The 17049-nt window shown below is 68.0% G+C and overlaps 1 protein-coding gene across 12 annotated transcripts in view; it reads left to right on the top strand.

Annotated features, from left to right (window-relative positions):
• The first annotated feature begins 686 nt into the window (after positions 1 to 686).
• BRSK2 (BR serine/threonine kinase 2) overlaps positions 687 to 17049 on the top strand; it is a 58018-nt gene continuing 41655 nt past the window's right edge. For 6 of the 12 annotated variants that reach the window (XR_006602499.1, XR_006602500.1, XR_006602502.1 and 3 more), the window contains exon 1: positions 916 to 1131. Coding sequence is in view for 8 of the 12 variants with exons in the window: in XM_045066740.1 (XP_044922675.1) it covers positions 1041 to 1131 (91 nt within the window). In the remaining 4 variants the exon portion in view is untranslated. Of the gene's footprint in view, positions 1132 to 17049 lie in introns of all 12 variants that reach the window. The other 6 variants (XM_045066723.1, XM_045066716.1, XR_006602503.1 and 3 more) reach the window with 4 other exon arrangements.

The following is a 17049-nucleotide window of genomic DNA, read 5'->3' as shown; positions in this document are numbered from 1 at the left end:
GCTCCCCGCCCGCGGCGCCGCCCCTCCCGGGACAGGGGACGGGGCGAGAGACTCCTTCCGACCGCGGTGATCCGGGCCAGCAGGGACGGCGCGGCGGGGCCGGGAGGGGCCGGGGGCCGGGGGGCACCGGGGGCCCCGCCGCGGCACCAACCCGGGAGGAGCCTCTGGGTCCTCCGCTCCGCGGCGGGAGCGCGGCAGGCGGGGCGGGGTCCGGGCGCGGGCGGGGCGAGGGCCGGGGGGAGGACGGCGGAGCTGGAGACCTCCAGGCCCGGCCCCGCCCCGCCCCCGCCCCGCCCCGGCCCCGCCCCGGCCCCGCCCCTGCGCGTCGGCCTCGCCCGGCCCCTCCCGGCCTCGCCTCACAGAGTCCAGCTCTGACGGGAGCTTCAAGCGGCGGGGCGGGCCGAAAGGCGGAGTGAAGAGCCAGGGCGCCGCTGACTGGTTGATGGTGCTGATTGGCGGGCGCAGGAGCCACTCGCCGCCACCGCCTCAGGCCGCTGTGCTCGTTCGGGCTCGGCTCGGCTCGGCTCGGCCGCTAAGCTCGGCTCGGCTCGGCTCGGCTCGGCCCGGCCGCTCGGCTCGGCTCGGCTCGGCTCGGCTCGGCTCGGCTCGGCTCGGCCGCTCGGCTCGGCTCGGCTCAGCTCGGTGGCTCGGCTCGGCCCGGCGCCTCGGCTCGGCTGGGCTGCGCGGCCGCGGACTGACGGACGGGCGTGCGCGGGGGGCGCGGGACGCGGGGCGCGGGCCTCGGCGGCGGCGGCGGCGGCGGAAGCCTGGTGCCCCCGCCCGCCGGGTCCTCTCCGAGAGCGGAGGCAGCGCCGCGGGCCGGGCCGCAGCGGAGCCGGGCGCGGGGGGCGGCGGCGCGGGGAGGCGCGCGGGGCGCGGAGCGAGCGCGGCCCGCCGGGGCGCCGCGGACCCGGCCCAGCGCACGGACGCGCGGACGGACGGACGGACGGACGGACGGACGCGGACGGACGCGGCCCCTCCCTGCCGCCGCCGCCCGCCCGCCCGGGGCTCCCACGTCGCCGGCGCCGGGCCCGGGAGCGATGACATCGACGGGGAAGGACGGCGCGGCGCAGCACGCGCAGTATGTGGGGCCCTACCGGCTGGAGAAGACGCTGGGCAAGGGGCAGACAGGTGCGTGCGGGCCGGCGCCGGGGGCCGCGCGGGCTTTCGGGGACGCCCGGGGCCCGGGGGGAGCGGGAGCACCGAGGGGGGCCCGGGACCCGGCGCAGGGAACCAGGGGACCGCGGCACGGGGGGGGGCGCGGGGGACCGCGGACCCCGATGGAGAGCGGGGGCCGGAGCGACCGGGGCGCCGGGGGACGGGGGCTTCGGGGAGACCAGGGGTCCGTGGGGACCGGGGACACCGAGGGGGCCCGGGGACACGTGTGTGGGGGGGGGACCGGGGACATCGAAGGGGACTGGGGGCATGGATGGGGACCGGGCGCCGGGAAGGGCCGGGGGCGCCGGGGAGCAGGGGCGCACAGGCCCGCGACCGGGGAGGCCGTGCTGACTGCGCGCCTAGCGGGGGAGGGGGCGCCCGGAAGGAGGTCGTCCCGAGCGGGGAGCTGTAGGCCCGGCCCGCGGCTCCGGCCGGCGGCCGCGAACAATGGGCGGCTGGGCGCCGGGTCCCGCCGCGGATCCCGCAGGCCGCGCGGCTGCGGTCGGCCGGGCGCGGCCCAAGGACACGCGGCGCGGACGGGGGCGCACGGGCCGGGCCGGACCGGGCCAGCGCCCCTCGGCTCCGGCTGCAGGTGCGCGGCCCCGGCCGCATTGTGCGCCGGAGCGACCCGGCCCATTGTGCCGCGGGAGGAGGGGGCCGAGCGGGCGCCCATCTGCCGTCTGCCGCGGCCGCGCTAATAGGCGTGCTGCCCGAGCAGCTGCGCCCCGGGCCGCGCGCCCCCGGCCGCGACCCCCAACTCCCGGCGGCTGCGGCGGCGGTAGTGGTGGCGGCGGTGGGCAAGCAAGCAGGCAGGCGGGCAGGGAGGCGGCCTTACGCGTCTTGCGGGCCAAGCAGGCCACCTTGGCCAGGCTCGGACCTTCCTCCACGGTGGGAGTGGGAGAGTACCCAGGCGCCCGGGAGGGCTGGACAGCGCCTTGCACTCCTCTAGCCGCTGTTTGGCCTGTCTGCGACACTGCACTCCCCCAGGGGAGGGACAGGAAGGCTGATGGCCCTATTCGGGATCCCGGATCATACATCTCCAAATCCCAGCCTGTGGGAGGAGGCAGGGCCCTCGCCGGTCCGGTTGTCTTTCTGGGGATCGGGCTAGCGCCCAGCCGAGCACCATCCCCTCATCCAGCCGGCCAGGCGTTCACAGAGTGGCTTTGTGGGAGGCTCAGCCATTTTCTTTCTTCTCCCAGGATGGGCCTCTCCTGGCAGTCCGGAGGTCCGATTGGCACTGACGGCTTCTCCCTGTCTCTCTGGAAGTTCCTTGGACCCAGGGCCGGCAGAGGAGAGGAGGAAGGGACGAGCTGGTGCCACCCTGCCGGTGCAGGGTGGGGGTCCAGGAGGGAGCTGCTCTGCCCAGGAGGCTGCAGGCCCTTCCCAAGGCCCTTGGGTGGCGCGGAGCTGCAGCTAGGAGGTGGTGTGAGGGAGCAGAGTGGGCCAGGCCCTGGGCTCTCCGGGGAGGGCGGCTGGGATGGAACTAAGGCGAAGTGCCTAGCAAGGGACCTGGCAGGGGCGGTGGGAGCTGCCCCTCTCCCACTCTGGGGGCACAGCCTCTGTGCCCACCACGGAGATCCCAAGGGGCCTCTGGCAGTGGGGCAGCACTGTTGGGAGAGGGGATGGTGTGGCCCGGGGTTCAAGGACGTGGTGGCAGACAGCTGGTGTCCGTCTGAGTTCAAAACATGCATGCTTCCTGCAAGGGACAACTGTGGTTGGTGAAGTCCTCAGTGGGGGAGGGACCTGGGGCAGCAGAATGTGGGAAGCAGTGAAATAATCTAATTATTGTACCAATAAAATGTGATTATAAGGAAGCGTCGCCGTGTGAGTGGTGACAGCAAGGAATTATACGTGGGCCGTGCTCGCCCGTCTCCATGGCGGGGGCTGGTCTCGTACTCGCCATCGAGCTGTCTGTTGTACAGGTAATTACGGGAGGTTTCCACTGTAATTAACAGTAACGAATACAAAAGGATGTGCTGTGCGTGTGTGTCAACAACACGTTGCCCTGTGATGTTTAGAAGCAGCTCCCAGGGGCGCACAAAGTGAGCGGCCTTCCTCCTCGGGTCCCTCTCCCCTTCGAGGGGAGTCGCAGCTGGCCTAGTGGAACCCCCCCGGGGGGGGCTGTTCATCCCGCGTTCCTTCTGGCTTCATCGAGTGCCGGCAGCCCAGGAGGGCTGGGGGAGACTGTCCTCTTGGTGCTGTCTCACTGTCCCTTCTGTGGAAGGGTCACCTGGAGTTTGGTGGTTGGACGGGAGTCCTTGGGGTGTGGGTGCTCTGGGCCTGGCCCCGGGGCTTGCTGGCTGGTCTTCAGCATCAAATGCCAAGAGAGTTGCAGTTTCCTAGGCCTGTCCTTTTGCTCCGGAGATAAACGTGTGACCTTATCTGGGGCTAGGCTTTCTGCCAGGAGACCTCAGCGGAAGAATGAAGGACTGTAGTTCGAAGTGCCGCCCCCCGCCGCCCCCCCCCCCCCCCGCCAGCCCGCTGCGGGCGACAGCGTGCCCGGGTTCTCCCTGCTCTTCCGTGCACTCTGCCCGAGTCCTGCGAAGGGGAAGCTGCGCTTGGGGAGGGAGTCAGCCGGGCGGCTGCTGGTCCTCTCAGCCCTGCACATCCGGACTCAGGTGGGGTGGGGAGTGCTGCCCAGGGCGGAGCCGGTGGCAAGCCTGGTCCAGCGTTTTTACCGCAGCTTTCCCGTGGCCCGCAGCTCTTGGTTCGTGCTGGGCTCTGCAGGCGGGCTCTGTCCTTCGTGTGGGTGTTAGGCCACCTCTCCAGGCTGCTGTGGCTGTGGTTTCCAGCGCATCTTCCTTCTGCCTGGGCATCTCCGCACAGCTGTCCTTAACGTTCTGGGGCGCCTGGGTCGGCAGCGCCTGGGAGGTCTCTGTCCCAGCCAGTGTCGTGTTTTCCACTGGGGGGTTGGGTTTTCAGGACCTTCGGGGAGACAGGTGTCACTGCCAAGGCTGTCCATCCGGTCCCTGATCCAGGAAAGGCGTCTTCACCTGGGGGGCAGAGGACCTGTGGAGGGTGCTGGCGGGTCCCAAGCGGGTCCTGGTAGGCTGTAGAGCCGGGGGGTGTTGTGCGCTGTAGTGCTCTGGGCCGTTCAGGCCGGGGAGCGGAGCAGGGCCTGCCCAGACCCCAGCCTGACAAACGTGGCTGCGGCTCAGCAACCAGAAGGCCGGGGGACCCCGCTGGAGGAGGAGAACAGTGGGCTCTGGGTGTGGTTTCCGGAGCGGCGGTGCCCAGTAAGATGCGGGGCTCTCGGAAACCCTCTGTCTGCGGGTGGGAACCGAGGAGGCCGTGGCTGGGGCCTGGTGTTCAGATGAAGGGTCAGTCCAGCTCACAAGAGACATGGGGCAGGGGGCACCCTGCAGCTCACCTGGCTGCGCTGGGAGACTGGTGGGGGGCGGCGAGAGGGAGGAGCCGGGGCTGCCTCACGGAGGGGGCTGGGTCGGCTCCTGGAGGTCCTCGAGGGACCCTCGGAGAATTCCCATGGGGTGCCTGTGTCAGGTAGGCTGGAGAGGAGTTCTGGGGTGGGGGAAGCTGGCCACGATGGGACAGGTGAGGGAGGGGGAGACAGGTAGACCCGCAGGTGCCCCATGGCCCCAAGCTGGAGCAGCTGGGCAGGCCCGAGGCAGGAGGGGGAGGGGAGGTGCCGGGGCACCAAGGATGTGTTTGGTTTTAGAAAGTTGAGCAGAAGACAGTCGGGAGCCAGCAAGAGGCTGCGGGGGGAGGGGGGGTGCCCTGGGGATGGGGGACGGGGGTGGGCTGGCTGGAGTGGCCCCAGGGTGCTGTTGGGAGCTGAGGCCCAGAGAAGGGGATGCAGCCAGAGCAAAAGGAAGGTAGACGGGCGGAGAGTGGCTGGGCCTCTGCTGGCCGTGTGTGGACGACCTCCTGTGTCTGGGGACCTCTCCCCCCGCCCCGTGAGCCTCCGCCCTCGGTGCAGCAGGCGGGCCTCTGTCTGTCTAACCCGTCTCTGAGCCAGGACGCAGGCTCTGAACCGAGTGCTCTGCTCAAGGACAGCAGCTCCCCAGGGGTGGAGGGAAAGCCCCGCCTGCTCAGGGCACAGGCTCGGCTTCAGTGTTCCACGAGCAGGACCCTGTCCTCCAGTAGTTGTGGTCCGAGCCCCCCGTGCCTGTCTCCCTCGGGCCCCTGGAGCTGCCGGAAAGGCCTGTGTCCTGCCAGCCACCGAGCAGCACAGGCGCTCCCCAGCCCCCCTCCCACAGTGCATGCTGTCCCCCGGAAGCCCCGGGCCGGGACTGAGAGCTGTCCCTGCGGGGGTTGTCCCTGCCAGTGGAGGGGCGCTCAGCTTGGAGGTTTCTGGGGTCACGCCTTAAAGGACAGGCTGTTTTCTGAAGGTAAAGATGGGAGGGTCCAGGGGGTGGGCTGAGGCCTAGGACCCTGGTCTCAAAAGTGTCCCCTGCCCACTATGGTCGGCCACAGCTCTGAGTACCCCCGAGTTTTCATAGGTCCCACCTGCCGGGGAGCTGTGTGTAGCCGAAAGGACGTGCCAGGCGGAGGGCTCGGCCCGGGCAGCAGTGCGAAGGGGAAGCCAGGTGCTGCTGGGCTCGGCTCCAAGCTCCGAGGCCAGTACCCCCGCCCCCAGCCAGGGCTCCCAGGGTGAGGTGGGAAGAGCATGTCCTGCGCCCAGGGGCCTGGTTGTCTCTAGAGCTGTCTGGGAACGGGGTGCTCCCACCTGCAAGGGGAGAGACCAGAGCAGGTCATCACGGAAGGCTCTGGCGTGGTGGGGGGGGCAGCCACCCAGGACTGTTTTGGGGGAGAGGAGCCACACAGTGAGGTGCTCCAGGTCCTGCCCCCGAACCCAGCCTGCCTGAGCGTGGCCAGGGGCATCGTGACCCTGTCTGGGGTCTCAGAGGCTTGGCCACGCCTGGTGAAGTGTGTGGGACGGGGGCCTCCGGGGCTGGCTCCTTGGGCTCCCCTGCCCCCCCACTCCCACCGGGGTCTCCAGAAGGACCCTGTGGGGCCAGGACAGGGGTTGGCGCAGAAAACCAGCCTGACTTGGGCCCCACCCAGGGGCGCGGGTCTCCAGCTGATCGAGTCCTGGTTTTCACAGGTGCTGGTGGGTGACCTCAGGGCCTGAATGCACGCCGCCTGCGCCCTGGCCACGTGCGCGCGGATGGGAGGGAGGGTCTGGGACTGCTGCGGGCCGGGGCGGTTAGGGCACCTTCGCGGTGGCCTGCTGCTCTGCTTTGGAGAACACCTGTGCCTTCAGGGCCATGGGACCCCGAACGGGCTTTTCCAGGGGTCGTGGATGGCTGAGGCTGCTCTCCTGCCTGCACCCTGGCCAGGGGCTGTGCTGGGACAGGAGGCGGTTGACCGCCGGGGTCACCTTGCCTTTGCCCACTGGGCTGTGGCTGTGCCTGGGGCTCCCTGGGCCCCAGAGCCCCCCTCTGCTTTGCCTGCCTCTGGTGGACGGTGTCCCTGGGGCCTGGGAGGGCTCGCACTCTCTGGGGTCCCCGGCCGGACGGCGAGTGTGTCCCTGGGGCCTGGGGGGCCGCACGCCTCCCGGGGTTCTCACAGCGTCCGAGGGGCCTTGCCACCGGCCTCGGGCCCCACGTGTTCCCCACATCGGCTTTTCCCTCCGGGTATGCAGGGTGGGCCCAGAGGACTTTGTGGCCACCTCAGAGCTTAATGGGGTGGGTCTTTGCTAGAGGCCTAGGCCAGGGGCTGGCCGGACTTGGCTGCTCAGCCCCCTGCCCCTGAGCCGGGTTCCTGCAGCTTCTGTGGGGCTCGTGCTGGGAGTGGTGTCCGTGGGAGGGTACATCTGCGGCGGGCAGGGTCTGGCGGGACAGCGGGTCCACGGCTGTCAGGTCCCATCTGGGCTCTCAGAGGACAGGAGGGACCCCTGGGTTCCCTGGGGCCCTGCAGGAAGCCCTGTCTGGTGTGGGGAGGGCTGGTGTCTCCTGACAGCCACTCTGGTGGAGCCCTTCCGGGTGCGGGGCCCCGTCAGCCCCAGGCTTGGGGTGAGCCTCCCTGAGCCTGGCTACGGGTGTCCAAGCTGGCTGAGGCCTTGCCCCAGGGGTGCCGGCTAGCTGAGCGGGGCGGCCCCTGGCCGGCTGTCTCGGACGCTGGACAAGATGGAGGCTGGGCCGGGCCTGCGGCCGCAGGGACAAAGCCCGGATTGTGTCGGGCCCCACCCCGAGAGGTGGCCCAGGCCGTGCTCTGCAGCCTCTGAGGGGCCAGTGTTCTGGACCCAGGCAGCAACCCCACCCCCCGGCCAGTGCTCCCAAAGGCCCTGCGGCGTCCAAGAGCAGCGCTTCTCTTCCGGGCGGTCTCTTTGCTGTGCCCTGGGGCAGCGGGGTCCCTCCGGGTGTGTTTGGAGGGGACACGGAAGCATAGAACACCGCATGAGATCCTGGGGACACACACCCTGGCTGGGGGCGAGCTTGTGAGGACAGAGCCACACCCCCCGGTGCCTGCCACATCCTTGTCCGCGCAGGGGCCTGGGGCCGACCCCACTTGAGCCTGACCACAGGGCACAGAGGATTCCCAGGGCCTCCTGGTTCTGGTTTGGGGACTGGTGGAGGGGCTGAGGGTCCCCGGGACTAGGCCCTCAACAGCCCACGCGTGATGGAGGCACCTTCCACCCACTGCCGCCCACTCTGGGCTCAGGCAGGGGAGACTGTGTGCCCTGGAGGGCAGGGCTGGCCCCGGGGCGGAGGTGGGAGAGCAGCCCAAACCGCGATTATGCGGCTGAGTGGTGCAGCGGGCGCTGGGGATATGTCAGCCTCGGAGCCGTGGGCCGTCTGTGGGGGCGGCGGGAGGCTGCCTGGCCAGGAATGTGGCATCTGCGAGGGCCGGTTTGGCCCGGGTACCTCCTGGGGAGCTGCTGGCTTGGGCCAAGGGTCAGGGTGGGAGGGGCCTGGGGCCTCCGTGCTGGGGGTGGCCGCCTGGGCACCTGGCAGGTCCATCCCTGTGGCCAGCGAGAGGAGGCGACCAGCTAGGGAGCCCCTGCTTGGCCTGGCCTGGCTGTGAGCTCTCCTGAGCCCTGGCTGGCTCTCTCCCTGACTAGGGGGCCTCCCAAGGGGGGCCAAGACATGGACAGAGACGGCCACGGGGTAAGGCAGGGCTGGGGTGGGGAGGCAGCCCTGAGGCAGGGTAGCTTAAGGCCCCTAATTCTCTCTGAGACATGGGGGTCACCAGCAGACTGGGCCCCTGTGTCCCGCTTCCCCGGTGGTACTATTGCTCTCAAGCTGGAGGCCAGGGCACAGGTGGGCAGGGGTCGTCGGGAGCCCAGGTCTGCAGAGGCCAGATGAAGCCCCCTAGCCGGGGTGGGGAGCCCGGGGCCTGAGTATAGCCTGGGCAGTTTTCCTGCTGGGTATGGACAGCATCAAGGCGTGAGCCCTTGATGCCTGCGGTGAGGGACAAGGTGGAACTTTCCAGACTCTTTGCTCTTCAGGGGGGCAGTTTCCATGTGTTTGGGGAGCCCCAGGTCCCCTGGGACCATCGAGATGTGTGCGGTCGGCTGAGCTGTAGGCGTGACCCTGAGGCCTCTGACCTGTCCCTACCTCCTGCGTCCTCTCTTGGCATATGGCGTGTGGGAGCCTGGAAGGGGCTGGGCCGGCCGCCCCCTGCCAGAGTCAGCCGGAAGGTGTGGGGTGTTGTGACTGTCTGGGGTCTCCAGGCTCAGCCCAGACCCCCCAGGGCCGGGCCCCCACCGGGCCGTCCGTGAAGAGCTCAGATTGTGGGTGGTCTCTGCGACCTCTTGGAGAGGGTCCCGTCCCTATGCTGTTTCTCAGATCTCCTCACGTGTCATGCTGGTGAGGGACACGGCTACCCTAGGGCTCGGCAGGGGCCCAGTGTGGCTGCTGTACCCAGTATCCCCCTCGGGCCATGTGCCGGCCACGGTGCGTGAAGGAGCCCCGGCCTGGGCAGGGGCCCGCGGGGAGGAACGAGGACCGGTGAGTTGTCTCATCGACTCGTGTCCTGGCGGGTGTGATGTTGAGTTCTCATTGGGGGCCGAGTGGGCATTGATGCAAGGCCAGCGGGGCCAGCTGTGCTGGGCTGCAGGGTCGGGGAGCAGGGGGCACAGTCGCGGGGCCTCAGGGTGGTGGCTGCCTCACCCCGAAGGCTCTGGGCCGGTGAAGAGCTCGTCCTGTCCCTTCCTCCACCCTGCAACGCCCTGCTGCCCTGGGACGCCTCCGCTCCATGCTTCGCTGCTGGCCGGCCGGCGGCTTCCTCTGTCCTGCCCCCGCCATCCCCCCGGATCGGGCCCTGCCTGTCTGCTAGGACCACAGCTGGGGGCTTCATGGGAACCGGCTTCCCCCCTTCTTCCACACAGGGGCATTTTCAGACACAGAAGAGCACCCAGGCCCCGAGAGCCCACCCCAGCCCCGGCAACAGGAGAGCGATCTCGCCCCCTCCCCCAGCCTGCCTTATTTGGAGGCGAGTCCCAGCCATAGTTTAGATATTTTGGTGTGGGTGTCTGACAGAGACTCTAGGAAAGCACAGTGCCAGGTCACCCCGTGCAGCCAGCACCAGGTCCCTAAACTGGCCGAAGTCAGCACGATGCTAGATCCTTCATAAGAAGTGACCGTTTCCTGAAGGCTGAGTCTCCACCACTGGCTGGGTCTCTGCCCGGGGTGCCTGGAGGCCGGCGGGGCCCGGGGCCAGACGCTGCTGCCAGGGGTCCTCAAGCTGGGCATCACCCCGAGGCCTGGGACCGTGAGGGTCTGAGTTCCTGAGCTCCCCCGGGATGCGGCTGCTGGTAGGGGGGCGCACGGTGTGAGGCTGTATCCTGTCCCGGTGCAGCGAGGTCGGTGTAGCGGCCTGTGGTCCGCACCGTCTAGACCACGGACCCTCCAGGCTGGGAGCCAGGTGTGGGTCACGGCAGAACACAGGCTCGGGGCTGCCTAGGGGCCATAGCCCTGCCCCGTCCCGAAGCTCTGGTGACTGCTGTGTGCACAGAGGTGCAGGCCCGGCGGGGCTGCTGCATGTGGAGGAGTGGGGGTCGTGCAGGGTCATGCAGGTGGGGCCGGCCTCTGGTTCTCCCCTGGTCCCGCCTCCCAAGACCCCATGACCATAGCAGCGTGGCAGAGGGAGGCCCATCGGCGCGTGGACCGCACTGCCCCTCCTGGTATCCCGCTGGCCCTTGGCTCCACACCAGCCTCAGGCCCTGGCTACGGTGGTCGTCTCCCTGAGAGCCGGCTCACTGTGGCCTGGAAAGGCAGGCGGACAGCAGCGCGTGTCGTAGCCGGAGCTTGGGCTGGGGGGCCGCAGCCCTGCCCACCCTGGGCCCACGGGCCGGCTCCGTCCTCGCCGAGCGGCTCAGCCAGCACGCCGGGCCTGGGCCTTCCGCATGTGACCTCACGCAGAACCAGTGACTCCTGGCACCCCCTACACTGTGTGTGTTCTTGGGCTTCCTGCCTGGGGCTAGGCCTGCTTGAGGAGGCCGTGCCCGCTCCCGCCGTGGTCAGGGCTCAGGCTGCCTGTGCAGGTGTGTTCCCCAGATGGGCGTGTGCGTCTTGCTGAACCGTCTGACCGTCTGAAAGCCTCTCTCTTTACGCCTACGCCCTCTGCCCCTCTGTGAAGGCAGGGGCCCCCAGGAGCCTTGTGCTCCGGCGCCAGCTCCCTGTGAGCCCTGTCCCTGGAGCATGGCCTGCTGGCCAGCAGGGCCATCAGGAACTGGCACGGGGATGGGGGGGTGCATGGGACAACCTGGGACCCCTGCACTCTGCCCCGGAGTGCCCTTCACTGGTTCCTGCCAGCAGCCGGCAGCCCCCCTTACCCTGCCCCCTGCTTCCTGAGTCTCCAGGGGGCGCAGCCACAAGGCCTCAGGTCATGCCCCCATTTCTCCTGCACCCTCCTGGGTGGGGGGCCTTGCTGGCTGCACCCTGACTCTGGGGTCTTCAGGGCTGAGAGAAAACTGCCCTGGGTGGGGTCCTGGTTGTGGCCGGGGCCAAGGGGCTGCTCTCTGTTCGCGGAGCCGGCCTGCGGGTGGGGAGCTGTCCAGCAGCGCCGTGCTGAAGTCTGCAGCTTCCGCTCCCGGGGAGGGAGGCTGCGGCTGGCGCGTCCTCAGACCTCTGCCGCTGCGGGAAGGTGTCCGGCCAGCGCCTGCGTTTTAGCCCGGCTGTCGGGCCACTTCTGTGCTGACAAGGGGCAGGAGGAGGAAGGTGCTGGGGGGTTAGGTGTGCTTAGTGGCAGCTCCCAGGGGAGCCCCCAGTCCCCTGTCGCCGCTCTCCCTGCAGAAGGAGCTGGGGGCCAGACCTCCTGGGGCTGCCACTGACTCTGGGGGCAAGAGGAGGCTGAGGCCCCAGAGTCACGACCGTCATTGCTGCCTGTCCTCCAAGGCAGGGCCATGAGGGAGACTTCCCTCGCCCTGGGGTTGATTCGAGGTGACTTCCCTGGGCGGCCCCTGGTCCTCCTGTGGTATTTGCTTTGTATCTCCAGAGGCAGGAAACTTCCCCTCGGGTCCCCTTGGAGATGTGTTTGGGGGGGAGTGGCGAGGGCACAGAGCAACCTGGGGGACTTGACCCGTTGCCTGGCCCAGTGCCCTGGAGGCTGCAGGTGGCCGACACCGTTGGGACTCCTTGGGGAGGAAGGCTGGTCCCCACTGGCCAGTCCCCTGTGGCAACCCTTTGGGGCCCCTTGTTTCAGGGGTCCTGTGACCTGAGCGTGGTTGACGTGCAGGGGTTTATGCAGGACATTGAGCCCTCAGTGGATGGCCTTGGGGTGGCCAAAGGGGCTGGGCTGTGGGTTAGAAGTGTGCCTGCTCGAGCCCTCACCTTGGGGGGACAGAGATGTGGGGGGTGGAGGCGTCAAGTATCACCCTGTGCCCCTGTCTCCCCGGCCCATGGCGCTCCGTGCGCAGTCTGCTCTTGCCACCCTCTCCCTGGGGCTGGGCACTGGGGTAGGGGATAGAATTCAGGAAGCCAGGACCACCATCCTGGGCTAGCTGGGGGTGGGCATGGGTATCTCCCACGAGAGCTGAGAAGAAGACAGGAGGGAGTGTTTCCTGTTGCTGGACGGCTGCTGGGCTTGGTGGAGAGCGAGGGGCTGATGCTGGCTTATCTCTAAAGAGGTGGAGGGCTTGTCTCAGATTGGAGGTTTGCTGACTCTAAAGCCCAAATCCCAGGGGATTTATAACTAATCATAAAGTGGCACAGATAGAACACCCTCCAGCAGACGCCATGGAGGCATCTGCACACACGGGCGGTGTGGTCCTGGCTGGCACAACAGACGCATGAGGCTTGGCAGAGGCTGGAGGGGAACCCCCAGGTGGCACCTGGTGGCCTGGGGTCTTCAGGGGAGCACCTGTCGGAGTCTGGCTAGGGGAGGGGCTGTGGTGTGCATTGTCCTCTGCGTCCCCAGAGAGCTGCTGTCCTGGGCGCTGCCCAGGGAGGTAGAGACAGGCCACATCCATGCCCCACCCGGTTCCTCTGCCTGCGGGGTGCTCAGACCCTATTCCACAGCTTGCCTTTGGTCAGTTAGCCTTGGGGCCTCTGACCTTGGGGCTCTGTGTCCTAGCAGCCCCTCTGCACCACACTGCCCTCACATCTGCTAGAGAGGGCTGGGGAGCCCGGTTGGGTCACGTGGGGGGCCAGTCATGGTATCCCCATGTTCAGAGACCCAGAAGGGTGGCCGCTCCTCACCCCAGGCCATGCCATCCTTGGTCCATGGATCAGTGTGGGGATTACCTCCTCGTCGGGCTGCTGCCGCCCCCTTTGGGAGCCAGGCTGGGGGGTGCAGATGACCAGCGGGGGATCGGACAGAAGGCCAGGTCCAGGGGAGCGCTGGGGACCAGGGCTGAGCCTGTTAGCCCTGCAGCCTCCTTCACTGCTCCTTCTGTCCAGGCATCTGCCACATCCTGAGTCCACCTGGCTGGGGGCCCGTAGGTGACAGTCCCAGGGTACAGGCACAGCCCTGGTGGCCCCTGGCAGGGTCCCCCCATCTGCCTCTGCAGCAGGACTTCAAGAGGGGGCAGTAGGTCACTCTATCGAGGGACACCCTTAACCTTAGTGTCTGCGTGACTGGCCCTTCCGGAGCCTGGAAGAGGCCCCTGGGGAAGCCAGGCCCCCAAGAGTTGCTGGCGGCTGTGGGCACGCAATCCAGGCCCCGTCTGGCCGGCTCTACCCTTCCATGCTGGTCTCAGCAGCTCACTGCTGTGGGGCATCCTGCTGTCCAGCACCACCACCCCCGCTGCCAGCCCACTCGCAGGGGCACTTGTTTTATTTTTTTTAAATTTACTTATTTTAATTCAATTTAATTTTATTATTTCGGGCACTTCTTTTAGATGACTAGTGGCCTCTGCCTTGGGAGCTCTGTAGCCCCCAGAAACAGGGCGGGCATGTGGTGGCGGGGCATCAGCTCTAGGCAGGCTCAGGCCAGGTGCTGACTGGGCGTTTGGGGAGCAAGGGGCCCTGAGCCTCTCCTCGGCCTGTCGGGGGCCCATCCACAGGTCCGCAGAGACAGAGCCTGGGAGCCGCAGGCCAGCAGGGTGATGGCAGGTCTGGTGTGTGTGGCCTTAGGACGGGTGGCCTCCACTTGGGTACAGGCCTTCCTCACCCTGGCCCGTGTCCAGGGGGCCTGCTCTGAGGCTGGTTTGCAGGTTCCCGAGGGCAGAGGGCACATGTGTGAGTATCAGTACCTTCCCCGGCCCAGGCCCCGGGCGGTGGGTGCTCCTGAGGGTGGGGGAGGCTGGTGGGGCTGAGCCTGGCTCGGGGTTCAGGTCACTGGGTGTTAGCAGGTCAGGGCAGTGGTCCAGGGCCACCAAGCAGGGGCCTTGGACCCGGGAGCAGCAGGCCTGAGCTTGGGCGCCGGCAGGCCGTGGCCGTCAGAGGAGGGGCTGCTCGTTTCTGGGGTCTTGAACCCATCTCCAGCCCCCGAGGGCCAGTGCTGAGGGGAGAGGAGGTGACAGAGGTGACTGCGGACAGCTCCAGGCAGGGGACCCGGGCAGGGGTTTGGGAGGATGAGAGGGACACCTGTGGGCAGGGGGTCTTTGCCTCTCCCCCCACCCTGCCCGCGCCCGGTAAGCAGATTCCATTAGTAGCCCGCGCCGGAGATTACGTCCTCCTGGCACTCCTGGCTCCCACCCCAGCGGGGTGGCGGTGGGGGCATGGGGCCTCGGCGTGTTCTCCCCTGCTGCGGGGATCGGGCGCAGGGTGTGTGGCCCGCCCTCTGTGTGTCTGGGAGCATGACCCCCCAAGGGACACGAGCATGTATGGCTTTGCCCCCATGGAGGTCACTCCCTAGCAGAGGGGCTGAGAAGTACCCCCGACCGCTGTGCCTCACCCAAGCCCAGTACCAGGCTGCCTGGGCAGCCTTGGCCAGACCAGGAATGACCCACTTGTGGCCCCCCGCCTCCAGCCCCGGTGCCTTCACATCTCGGTCATGTACGACACTGGCCAGGGTCCCTGAGCCCAGGCACCCTGCCCCAGCACCCGCCTCAGCCCCTAACTCCCCTGGCTTAGGTGGTCCCTACAGTCGGGGTGTCTGTGCCTTGGTATGGACTGGGGCCTGGGCCTGCCCTGCCACACCCCGCGGGCTCCGGGCACTGGGCTCCCTGCCCCGGCTTCCTTTTCTAGGAAGAGCCTCCCTGTCCGGCCGGGCCGCAGAGCCAGCACTGCTCTCCCCGGGAGAGGTCTGGGCAGAGGGCCTAACTCAGTGACCCCCGCCCCCCCGGCAGGGAGAGGGCACAAGCTTGCGGGCCCCTGGGAGGGCGGACACAAAACCATCCTAGTGATTGGGGAAACCAAGTCAGAGTGTTTTAAGTGCTGACCAGGTTGGTTGTTTCGTTGGTTGGTTTGCTTTCAGCGCTAAACCCCGCACCGACGGAGTTCTGAGCAGCCCCGTGTTGTCTGCTCCCCTGCAGAGATGGCCTTGGTTTCCTGTGAAGGCCCCACAGACTTGTCCTACCTGGGGGACGGCCCCACGGGGCTCTGTCTGCCCTATCGCTTCTTCCCCTCCAGCCTGCTCAGCTATGGGAGCCTGTGCGTCTCTGAGGCTGACCCGGGCAGCCCTCCTGGGCATGCTGGGCTAAGGGGAGTCTGGGGGTGCCTGGTGGCCCCAGGCAGGGGACTACGCCTTCATCTGCCTGACCCCAGGCTGGCTGGCAGATGCAGGGGCCCTCAGCAGCATGTGGCTTCCCTGTGTCCTGTGTCAGCGGGCTGGTGGCTGGGCCACGGGTGCTCCTGGGAGCTGGGGAGCAGGCACGGATGGAGGGTGTCCGGCCTCTGGCGTCTGCTCTCTCGCGGCTCCTGCCCCATTGAGAAGGCCCCACGGCTTCTAGGAAATGTTTGCACCCCTGCCTTGGCTTCTGGGTGGCCCTGGGCCTGGCTCTGTGCCGGAGGGTCCCTCATGCCTAGCAGGTGTGTGTGGAGTTGGACAGGGTTGGGCCTGGCCCCCAGAGGCCGTGGGTGTCTGTCTGTGTTTGCGGTGGCAGGTGGTGGCTCCCTCGGGCTTCCCAGGGCGGGCAAGCCCATTGCTGTGCCGGGGGCCTGGCGGGACGGGTGCTGGCAGTTGTGGAGACAGTACGGAGGGAAGGCCTTTGTGCTCTGCTGGGCAGGTAGGTTGAGGTCTGAGTCTGCTGCTGGGACCCCAGGGACCCGGATTGCCAGCTGCTCCTCTCTCTGGGCAACCCCTGGTCTTTCCCCTGCCGGGCGCTTGGGCACAGACTCAGGCAGTCCCTCTACACCTCCCTGGGGCACTGGACAGCTGCTGGCCACGCCATGGCGTCCACTCTGCAGGTGTGACCCTGGCCCCCTGGGGTCTCGCCTCGCTGCACGTGGGGCTCCCCAGCCCTCTTCCCTCCGCGGCAGCCCCCAGGCCCTCGCCCTCTGCCAGATGCTCCCCGCAATCCCACCCCCTTCCCGAGGCTCCTCAGCACCGCACCTTTCCCTCCGGCATGTGGGCATTGGCAGGTGACCCCGTCATTAGCCCCAGTCCTGAGGCTTCTAAACTAGGGCACCAGCTTGAACAACAACAAAAAAACAAAAAACAGAACTTGCCAAGGTTGAATTTCTGAATAGCTACTGGGCTTAATCAAAATATTTCACTGGGATAATTTTACAGTATTGAATTGAAAAACTAGTTAGCCAAAGTCTCTTGCCCTCAGCTGCCCCTATGGGAACCGGATTCATGGTGCAGAGTGGGCGGAGGCTCCGGGTGGGGGGCAGGGGCGACCTGCAGGGGTGGGGCCAGCCGTCTGCTGGGCAATTTCCCGGGCTAGCCCCAGGACTACTGGCTCCACAGCCTTCTGTGCCCCAGGCCAGGCTGCGGGGTCCCCTTGGGCATCCTGCCCCAGCCTGCATGTGGTCAGGGGGCATTGGGACCCAGGTTGGGGGGCACCTCCTCACTGTCCCCCGACTCCCCCAGGCAGAGGGGCCCCTGTGGTTCTCAGGTTGGGTCTTCAGGTTCCCGAGCACCTGGGGCTCATGCCCATAGGGCGCAGAGCTGGGCACACCGTCAGTGGTCATCCCTCGGGGATGCTAGCTGGGCGCGTGGGCCCTGCTGGGTCTGCGGGAGCCCCTGCTCTGGCTGTCAGCCAGGGGCAGGCGGCTGAGGGAGGAACGGCTGCCCCCTGCCTGGCTCCCGGTGAGGAGGCCATCTGGGACTCCTTGTCCTGGAGGAATGGTCAGGGGGTCGGGGGGAGGCGGTGCCCGTTGCATCACACAGCCCTGTGAATCTTGATGCCTCTGTGGTTACCATGGCAACCACCCAGCGCCAAGCTTGTGACTCTGGGGGAGAGGGAATCCCTGCCTCCCCCAGCCAGCAGTCCTCTGGAGGGGGCTCCTGCCCTTCCCGCCAGTCTGGGGATCTGTGGCAGCCCCCAGCCTCTGGTTTCCTCAGCAGCCGTACTCCTGGGAGAAGAGACCGGCCCCCTGGCCCCCTGGCCCCCGCCCCTTCCGTGGCCCTGAGCACGTCCCCGCTTGCAGTGGGACC

The sequence above is a fragment of the Mustela putorius genome, unplaced genomic scaffold (assembly GCF_011764305.1).
Source record: "Mustela putorius furo isolate JIRA1106 unplaced genomic scaffold, ASM1176430v1.1 tig00000127_pilon_pilon_pilon, whole genome shotgun sequence".
Lineage (NCBI taxonomy): Eukaryota > Metazoa > Chordata > Mammalia > Carnivora > Mustelidae > Mustela > Mustela putorius.
Note: the sequence above shows the minus strand (reverse complement) of the source record. Positions and strands in the feature narration are given on the sequence as shown.